The sequence below is a fragment of the Nicotiana attenuata genome, chromosome 1, assembly GCF_001879085.1.
Source record: "Nicotiana attenuata strain UT chromosome 1, NIATTr2, whole genome shotgun sequence".
Taxonomy (NCBI): Eukaryota; Viridiplantae; Streptophyta; class Magnoliopsida; order Solanales; family Solanaceae; genus Nicotiana; species Nicotiana attenuata.
In genome coordinates, this window is record NC_031989.1 from 55,357,780 (window position 1) to 55,367,986 (window position 10,207).

At 36.2% G+C, this 10,207-nt stretch overlaps 1 protein-coding gene across 1 annotated transcript; it reads left to right on the forward strand.

Annotated features, from left to right (window-relative positions):
- LOC109226898 (kinesin-like protein KIN-14I) lies at positions 1,330-8,776 on the forward strand. Its single transcript, XM_019391805.1, has 19 exons — positions 1,330-1,872; positions 2,053-2,219; positions 2,389-2,532; positions 2,719-2,949; positions 3,042-3,110; positions 4,000-4,068; positions 4,354-4,431; positions 4,559-4,675; positions 4,772-4,853; positions 4,967-5,062; positions 5,153-5,326; positions 5,483-5,589; positions 5,675-5,853; positions 6,051-6,209; positions 6,302-6,555; positions 6,655-6,818; positions 6,919-7,098; positions 7,588-8,078; positions 8,274-8,776. Exons 1-19 carry the CDS (start codon positions 1,764-1,766, stop codon positions 8,398-8,400), a joined length of 2,997 nt encoding a protein of 998 aa, XP_019247350.1. The 5' UTR covers positions 1,330-1,763; the 3' UTR covers positions 8,401-8,776.

Genomic DNA, 10,207 nt, shown 5'->3' on the forward strand with positions numbered 1-10,207 from the left:
TATCTAATGGATAGGGTGTTTAACTTATTATTATTGGCATATAGATAATGGACCAAACTTAAGTATAAAATTTTCGGATTTTCGGATATCCAAAAATCCAAAGTACCAAATCCAACATCCAATCCGAAATCCAAAGAAATTAAAAATTAAATCCAAAATCTAATCCATAATCCGTAGATCCAAACCAAAAATTTAAAAAATTCGAATTTCGGTTTGGATTTTGGGTTTGCCTAAACTATGCCCACCTCTAATTGTATCGGCGTAATTAATCTCAACATAAAATCTCACATAAAATAATGTATATTGTTTGCTTGATTGAATAAGAAGAAATACTTATTGCATAAATAATGTAACATTTGGTTGGGTGCATAAGAAAGAAAAAAAATGATCATGGCATACCTAATGCATCATTTGTTAGCGGTATCTTTATTTTATTTTTTGTATTTAATTATATAAGGATTTATATATTATTTTACGCGGAATAAAACGTAAAATAAAATACGTATATTAAAAAAATGAGAATTAACTATTTAGAGACAACAATAGTAAGTAATTTTTGTATAATAATTTTTCTATTAATCACAATGGTGGATGCACATAAGGAGTTGTGGGTGCTTAAGCACCCATTAACTTTGACCATATTAATAAATTTATATAGGCAACTGTACAAATATTCAGATAAATATTGAGCGAGCACCCACAAGTAAATTCATTTTTTCTCTTCTTTTGAAGTTTTTTTTTTTCGGCGAGCACCCATAACTTTAAAATCCTGGATCCGCCACTGATTAATCACCACATAATAGTCCCTTTAATATTAATCAACACATAAATAATTATTGCATTATAATTCTGGCGTAACGAGCCACCTTGAAAAATCAACTTTATTGTCATTGTGTTTCTCAGCTCGGTCACGAGAAGTTTTTCCAGCTTCTCATCTTCTTTAACTTGTTCATGTAAAGTTAATATTTTATAGTAAAAGGTGGCTAGTTCAAGTTCAGGCCTCACCCTTTTACAAGCATCACATCTTCAGCAGTGACAATAAAATCGCGACTCAGTTTGATTAAAAATACTGAATTTTAATCTTTAAATTATACATTTATAATTAAAAAGAAGTATGCATTTTTTTCAACATTAAAAAAAATAGTATGTAATCAAAAGAGTAATTGGTGCAATTTTTACTAAAAAATTCAAAGGCCATGTGTTAATTGATTCAAATATTTAACCATACGCGCTGTGTAAGCACTAAAACTAAATTACCGTTTTTAGAAGGCAACAGAGAGAGTACGGTTTCAATTTGGGCTGAAATGGGTTCGGACTTCAGAATGAGGCTCGGAACTACGTGGCTCTAAATTCTACAAATTCAAAGCAGCAAGCAGTCTTTCAGTTTTATGCTGTATACTCCTATAAAGCAAAAATAAAGCGCTTTTCTTGCATTTCGTGGGGAGAGAGTTGAGGTGTGGGCAAAAAAAAGCACACAAATAAAGCGAACCAGCACAGACTCCATAACACACCATTACTACTACTTTGTAGTATCTTCTTGTTCAGTTTACTAGGGTTCACATAGTCTATACAACTATAAAATTGTACCTGTTTATCCTCTGTGAGCTTTATTATACCTTTTTCCAATCAGTTAGATCTTCTTTCTGAACACTCAACTTGGCTTCTTTCAAACAATTTACCACTTGGGGGTTTTCTTAATTTTTTGGTACAATAGGAATTTATAATCAAGTAAAGGTAGCTTTTCTTTTCTAAAATAAATAAAAATGGCCGCCTATGGAGCATTGTCTGTGGTAGAGGATGTTCTTCAGCAGCATGGCAATAACCCATCAAAAGATCTTGATTTAGTGGATGCACGTAAAGCAGAGGAAGCTGGTAACTTTTTTTTTTTTTTTTTTTTTTGTGTGTGTGTGTCTTTTATTTTGTGGCTGATCATAAGTGTGATTAGGCTAGAGATCCATTGTTACTAGGCTGCTCGTGTAATTTAAAAAAAAAAAAAAGCATAAATTGGGAATTTGTTTTACTGTTTCTGAATTTGTGATGTTTGAATTGTAGCAATAAAGAGGTATCAAGCAGCAGCATGGCTGAGGAAGATAGTTGGAATTGTGGGAGCTAAAAATTTGCCAGCTGAACCTTCTGAGGAAGAATTCAGGCTTGGTTTAAGGAGTGGAATGATCCTTTGCAATGTACTCAATAAAATTCAGCCTGGAGCTGTGCCCAAGGTAATTTCAATAAAGGAAATTAACCAATCAATCAACTGTCCCTCAGCCATGAATTTGGAGATTGCTCATTCAAAAATGAAATTGCAAGTTAGACCTATTTGTTGGGGGCCTTGAATTGTTGTTTTTTCCGGTACCGAGATTGACCTTTATCATTGATCAACTACTGCAGGTTGTTGAAAGTCCATGTGACTCTGCAGTTATCTCAGATGGAGCTGCCCTTTCTGCATACCAGTACTTTGAGAATGTTAGAAATTTTTTGGTTGCTGTGCAAGAATTGGGGATTCCTTTGTTTGAGGCATCTGATCTGGAGCAGGTAAATTGTTAGTGCATTTAATTGGAGCCAAAGTAGTCTATAATTATAACCGGGAATATCTATTTCCAGCGTCTTCATACCTCTCATACTAAATTGAGTCCTAGTTTAGTTGTATAGGCATTCTCATGATTGTCATTGGAACTTCTACAAGATATGTGATAAAGCTGCATTCTTGAAAATTATCAGGGAGGAAAATCATCAAGGATCGTGAATTGTGTTTTGGGACTTAAATCCTACAGCGAATGGAAGCAAGAAGGTGGTACAGGAGTTTGGAAATTCGGTGGAAATATAAAATCCAATGCATCTGTGAAACAAATTGTGCGGAAAAATTCTGAGCCATTCACAAATTCTTTGTCAAGGAATATGTATGAGAAACCTATAAACGGTGCATCAATTGAAGCTGAAAAAAATAAAACGGTAGGTAAGCTTTGCTTGACTGAAAAAGGCATTACATGCATTGAGAATAATGAATTGTCATTCAATTCATTAATCAAATCTTATCTTTACAGGCCAGCTCTTCCTTGAGCATGCTTGTTCGTGCAATTCTAACTGATAAGAGGCCCGAAGAGGTTCCTAATGTAAGTTGAAATTCATCAAGCTTGATAAACTTTCCTTTTAGATTTTTGTAGTGTAATGCTGAAGCAATTCTACTCAACCCTCAATCTTCTTGCTCCTACATCATTTTTCTTCAAAGTACTTTCACCTGTTCACTCTTTTCAGCTAAAGTAGGGAGTGTCAAGCAAGAAATCAAGTGAACTTAGACTAGTAGGAAAGCAATCAAGTGAATTTAGACTAGTAGGAAATTGTTAGACGTACATGCCTCAGGATTTAGTTCTCGTAAATGTTATTTCCTTGACATTGATTTTACTTGTGGAGTTAATTATTCTCTGTCAGTGAAATTGGAGATGGCAAGTTAATTTTACGATAAAGTGTGTAAGGGACCTTATAACTCTAGACCTTGTCCTTGTTAGCTTGACATCTAAAAAAATGTTGAACATCTTCATTCTTGATCTTCCTGTAAACCACATGTATTTTTTCACTTCACAAGTTTGGTATCTTTTGGTTCCTCGTCACCAGAAATACTGACCTTCTGCATTTAAAGCAATGTACATGATAGCTCTTCAAATATGGTTGATTCCAATATATTCATATTCTATGATGCCTTTAAAATTCTTTTTGTTTATCCTCCGGTATTGTCTTAAGTCATTACAATTCATGACCATCAAGTGCTGCACCCGAGATTTTTTCGCTAATATGTTAAGTAGTAACTAGAAAAGCAATCTCCATAGTTTTTTAGTTTAGTGATAGGAAATATTTGGTTAACCTAATCTATGATATGCCTGTTGTGGTAGAATTTTCTGCAGACTCACCTGTAAACTGTTGGCGATGTATTAGCTATTATGTGTGATTGTACTTGGTATCTAGTGCCATTTGTTCTAAAATCCAGCAACATTGTGCATGCTACAGCTTGTGGAATCGGTGTTGAATAAGGTTGTTCAGGAATTTGAGCATCGCGTTGCAAGCAAAATTGAACTAGTAAGTTCATCATTCATCTATCTGCTGAATTACAAGATTATTCATTTGTTGAAGTTGGATTATCTGCTTCCTTAGTAGTAGTCACTGTTGATTCAGTTCTCTGTTTTCTCTTTCCCTTTCTATACTTGTGTAAACACCTTTTTATTGCAATCCGCGCTTCGATTCCTTCTTACAATAACTATTGTTACACTAGTAAAAAAAAGTAGAACAGTATCTCTACTTTTTTGATGTTATCTATATGCATCGTCTTATGCTCTGACACACCATTTAACATCCTTCCATCAGAGTAAAGCAACTACAGATGATTCAACTGGTTCTTGTGGTAACAAATCCACCGTGAGATATACTTCTGACAGTGCAAAGGTGATGTTTCTAATTTTGTAGATCTTGCTGAAAGAAACAATTCACTTGTTTTTAATCAGAAAGTATCATTTCATGTCAAAAGACATGACACCTCACACTTGCAAATTTTTCTTCCCTTCTCAATTAGGCTGACCAAAGAAATGTGATCATAGAGAAGAAAGAGGACTCCTTGCCAAATGAAGAACTTGAAAGAAGATACATGAAGCAATACGCCATTGTTGACCAACAGCAAAGTGACATTAAGGTAAGAACTGAAGATTGCCGGGCACGATTTGACCCACGAACAAGGAAAAAACAATTTCTCCGCTAAACCCTTATGAGCTTTAATGCCCTATTGTAGAACCTGAAGCAAACTCTTTTGACTACCAAAGCGGGTATGCAATTCATGCAGATGAAGTTTCATGAGGAAATGCATAATATTGGTAGGGATATTGCACAATTCTCTCTCTCTCTCTCTCATTTTTTTTTTTTTTTTGGGTTTATGTGCATTTATTGAGATGACTTTGTTTCCACCTAATTATATCTTGCACTATAGGCATGCACATAAATGGCCTAGCTCATGCAGCTTCTGGTTATCATAGAGTTCTTGAAGAAAATCGCAAGCTTTATAATCAAGTTCAGGATCTTAAAGGTAACATTCTTATATATTAAACCATCATTGTGTCTTTCTTCATCTCTTACTCAACCATGAACTGAAGGTTGTCTGTTTTTGCTCAATTAGGAAGCATAAGGGTTTACTGTCGAGTAAGACCCTTTTTGCCCGGGCAATCTAATTGTGCTAGTTCTGTGGATCACATAGAAGATGGCACCATTACAATAAGTGTTCCGTCAAAGAACGGAAAAGGGCAAAAATCTTTCAACTTCAATAAAGTATTTGGATCCTGCGCTACTCAAGGTAAATGGCAAACATAGAACAGTATAGAATGTTGCATCCGTAATTATTGGTAAAACGACATTTGTGTTTACCTTTTATAAAAATTGGCATCTATACTTTTAATTATGTTATCCTCATCTTTCTTCAGTGGGTTTTACTTGTCTTACTTTTTGGCAGGCGAGGTGTTTTCTGATACGCAACCACTGATAAGATCAGTTCTTGATGGCTTCAATGTCTGCATTTTTGCTTATGGCCAAACAGGATCAGGAAAAACCTACACAATGGTTAGTTAAAGAAAAATATTTCCATTATAAGCAAAATCATGTTTTCTTTGTTGTATGTGCTAAGAAGCTCTTTTGTTGTATCCAGACGGGGCCTAAGAATATCACAGAACAAAGTCAAGGAGTAAACTATAGGGCTTTAGGCGATCTATTCCTTCTCGCAGAACAAAGAAAGGATACCTTCCACTATGATGTGTCTGTACAGATGATCGAGATATACAATGAGCAAGTTAGGGATCTCCTAGTTTCTGATGGTGTAAACAAAAGATATCCTTCTCAATATCTTGTGACGTATGTTTTGATGATCTTTACTATTCTTCTTCTGCATACTGATTGTTTTGCATCAACAAACATTCTTATATTCAAAACTTTTAAGTAACTTTAAGCTATATGATTTTATTATTACACATGTTTATGCTAGAGCATCGTGCTTAAACTTCCTGCTTTCCTTAACCCATAATTACATTAGAAATCCGTAGTGCTTCTCAAGGACTAACTGTACCAGATGCATGCTTGGTTCATGTAACTTCAACTTGCGACGTTATTGATCTGATGAATCTAGGGCAAAAGAATCGTTCAGTGGGTGCAACAGCACTCAACGACCGCAGTAGCCGCTCCCACAGGTTTGAATGCAGAACCTTCTTTTTTACTTTTTTTTTTTTTTTTAAGAAACTTGTCGTGGAGATGCTGACTCTATCTGGTTTTGAATGTGCAGTTGCCTAACTGTTCATGTTCAGGGACGAGACTTGACTTCTGGAGCTATTCTTCGTGGTTGTATGCATTTGGTTGATCTTGCAGGAAGTGAGAGAGTCAACAAATCTGAAGTAACAGGAGATAGGCTTAAAGAGGCTCAGCACATTAACAAGTCTCTTTCAGCTTTGGGTGATGTTATCTCTGCCCTTGCCCAAAAGAATACACATGTCCCGTACCGTAACAGCAAACTTACACAGCTACTGCAAGACTCACTAGGTAGGATATAAGTTTAAATGATGAAATTTGATTGTTCTTGCGACTCTTCTCTTTCTGTATAGTAAAGATTGGTTTTTTGGGGATGTGACTTTATTGTAGGAGGGCAAGCCAAAACTCTGATGTTTGTTCACATAAGCCCTGAACCTGAAGCTGTAGGAGAAACAATTAGCACACTTAAATTTGCAGAACGTGTTTCTACTGTTGAACTAGGCGCTGCACGAGTAAATAAAGACTCTGCAGATGTCAAAGAGCTCAAAGAACAGGTATTCAATCTTTTCTCGTTTTTCCTTTTATCCATTAATATTGCTTTTGTTCCGAATCTAAGTTGGTTTGTGCTAAAGAACGATATCATTGTTGTATCAGATTGCAACTCTTAAAGCTGCTTTGGCAAAAAAAGAAGAGGAGTCAGTTCCCATGCAGCATATGATGAGCAGTCCGTGTAACATGCAGCCATCGCCCTTTCAATCTAATCCACAGAAGAGAGAGAAATTGGCTGATTCACACATCCAGAGGAGACCGATGGACGATGTAGGCAATATAGAGGTAGAATCTCTGGACTTGGTTGTCTCTCTAAGTGCAATTATTTATAGCAATATGCAAACTCGTGAATGGAAGAATAATTTATTGAGTTCTATTAGTGTTTAGTGGTGTTTTAGCTCAAACAATAAATATATAAGGCAATACTTGGAAGCGGTAGCGGAGCCAGGATTTTCATTAAAGGGTGTCAAAATTTAAAGAAGTAAATACACGAATAAGTCAAGGGGATTCAATGCATTGCGTGTGTGTATATATATATAAATTAATTCTTACTTATCTAAACAACGTAGTTTTCCGGCGAAGAGGTATCAGTTGACACTCCTTGGACTTGGAGCTATGTGGCTTCGCCCCTGCTCGGAAGAGCATGAGATTGGAATACGTTTATTCCAAAACTAGAGCGTAAGACGTTGTTAGTGAAGTTTTTTAGGAGCATCCATTTTGATGCATGCGGTTGTAATCTGCAAGAGTTTGCTTTTGACATCTACTAATTTGCAGGTATCAAGTAATTCTGCATTCAGACAAAAGACGCAAAGCTTTGACCTTGATGAGTTACTTGGAAATTCCCCTTCCTGGCCACCAGTCAACAGTCCCTGTGAAAATTATGTGGGATATGATAAAGACATGGGCACAGGTGAGTGGGTAGACAAAGTCATGGTGAACAAACAGGACTCTATCAATGGAGTGGGAAAACCCTTTGGATGTTGGGAATCTGAAAAAGGCATGTCTGATGTCTTTGCTCAGAAATATCTTTCGGAATCATCTAAATTATTATGCCAAGAAAAATCGAGTAATCTTTTCCCATTGAGTGACCACTTTGACATTACTCCTGCTGATGACCTTGAAGAATTTGATGCCACAACCAGTGATTCGTCTGAGCCAGATTTGCTTTGGCAATTCAATAATTCCAAATTGAACAGCTTCACCAATGGGAATGAGTCAAAGATCCAGAGACTAAACGCAAAGCATGTAAAGAGCCCAGAAACAAGGTGCTCTCTCATTCACGTTTTTTTTTTTTGTGTGATTTATTTGCTCTTCAAGAATAACATAATAAGTAGTTAATCAGTCAATCAACTGTATTTCAATCCCCAAACTAGTAAGGGTCGGTTATAAGAATCCTCAATATCTGTTCTACTCTATTCGGGCTCATTTATCTTTAATATTTTGTTTGCTGACTGTGGCAGGAACATGGTTTACAAAGGAGGGCCTTCGCCATCACGAAAGACAAATGGAATTGGGCACACACCTCTACGGAATGGGAGGCCGGCCGTGCCAACTGAAATGAAGCGAAAAGCAGGAAACAGGAAGTAGGGATGTGAGCTAATAAGCTACTTTCAATTCTTTTATTATTATTTTTTCTTTCTGTTATTATGGGAGTGCGTGGGAGAGTTGTTTTTGCTTTTTCTAACACAGAGTCTCGTTGGCGTATTTGATTTTTTGTTCACTTCAAAATGGTGTATTTTGAGCATGTGAAAGAGGCAATAATTCCATTGCGTGTAATGTTCACATCATTAGATTTGTAGAGTTCCAGTTTGTTGGAAACCTTGGTAAGTAGCAATGTGAAGATCCTTAAAGGCTGTACTACTTTTTGTGCACATTTGAGGATTCGACATGTACAATTTGCACATATTCGATAGTTTGATTGTCTTCCATTTTTTATAGTAGAAAACCAAAGTTCATTATGAAACCATTAATTTTTTTTCTTATTCTTACTTTTGTTGATGTCCTGGCTGTACAGATTATAATCACCCGTCCCTTAAGTTAATAGTGGGAAACAATTTTGTCCAAGGTATGTTTAATGATGATATCAATGAAGACAAAAGTAGATTTAAGACAGATTATTAAGAGTTGGGATCACAAGAAAGCAAAATTGACTACAAGGGGAACAGATCAGTAATGCAAATTGTAATGTTCAAGTTCGGATTTCAGTGACCTCATGATCACCGCTTTTTTTTTGGGAACCCTAAAAAAACCCGGAGATGCTATAGCCTCTGCCACAGTCTCCGCCCTTCGGGTTAGCACTCTGTGCGCGCTGGGTAAACTCTCCATTGTTTAACACTCAATTAAATCTTAATTAGTCTTTAATAAATTATGTCACACAAAAATTCATGTCCGCAAAAATAGTAATCTAGTATATTTCACAAGGTAATAACCTCTGATTCGTCCTAATTTATTTTGGGTTGTCTCACTAAACTTTTCACCCACTTAAACCATAAATAAAGATATGTACCCCAACACATCCAAATACAAATAAAGTGCATGAAAGTTCTGGAAGGAAAGCAGTTGCTTCACTAATGAAAGATATTAATTAGTTTGCAGTTCTGTCGGACAAGAGGAAGAGATCACTATATGACACAGGGTTGCTTCACCTCATGGGAGATGATATTATCAGTTTCTTTCTTCTTCTGTACCTGTCCCATTTCAGCTGTAACTTATAAACTGTGCTTTTGATGCTGCAAACAAGTAACTGTATATTATTGTTACTATGTGTTAGAACTCATTGCATGCGTGAGATGAAGAACCCTAGCAATGGTGGAAACATGAGCAGGGAATGAGCTGAGAAAGAAGAAGAAGAAAATAAGAGGAATTGTTTCTGTATATCTCAATGTAACAGTACATTGTGTTTTATATACATATACATAATTAACTTCCACTAACAAGCTAGTGGTCCCTACTCTATTTCTAGCAACTATGACAGTTGTACACTAACTATCTAACTAACAACTTCCTCCTTCTTGCTACGTTACTGCATCTGTTTCTACACTCCCCCTCAAGCTAGGTGGTGTAAAGATATTCAACAATCCTAGCTTGGACACTAAGTACTCATGTTGAGCTCTAGGCAGTCCTTTAGTCAGCACATCTGCCAACTGTTCTTTGGTTCCCACAAACTCTGTATTGATTAGTCCCTGCTGAATTTTCTGTCTTATGAAATGGCAATCAATCTCTATGTGTTTGGTTCTTTCATGAAAGACAGGATTAGCAGCTCTTTGTATGGCTGCTTTACTGTCGGTGAAGATAGTAGCTGGCAATTCAAACACCACTCCAATGTCCTTGAGTAACCCAAATATCCACACTAGTTCAACCACTGTTGTTGCAATGCTTCTGTACTCTGACTCTG

Coding starts and splice junctions, on each gene's coding strand:
- LOC109226898 (XM_019391805.1), top strand. CDS start 1,764: ATGGCCGCCTATGGAGCATTGTCTGTGGTAGAGGATGTTCTTCAGCAG. Junction 1,873..2,052: donor ACGTAAAGCAGAGGAAGCTG/GTAACTTTTTTT, acceptor TTTGAATTGTAG/CAATAAAGAGGTATCAAGCA. Junction 6,210..6,301: donor CGCAGTAGCCGCTCCCACAG/GTTTGAATGCAG, acceptor TTGAATGTGCAG/TTGCCTAACTGTTCATGTTC.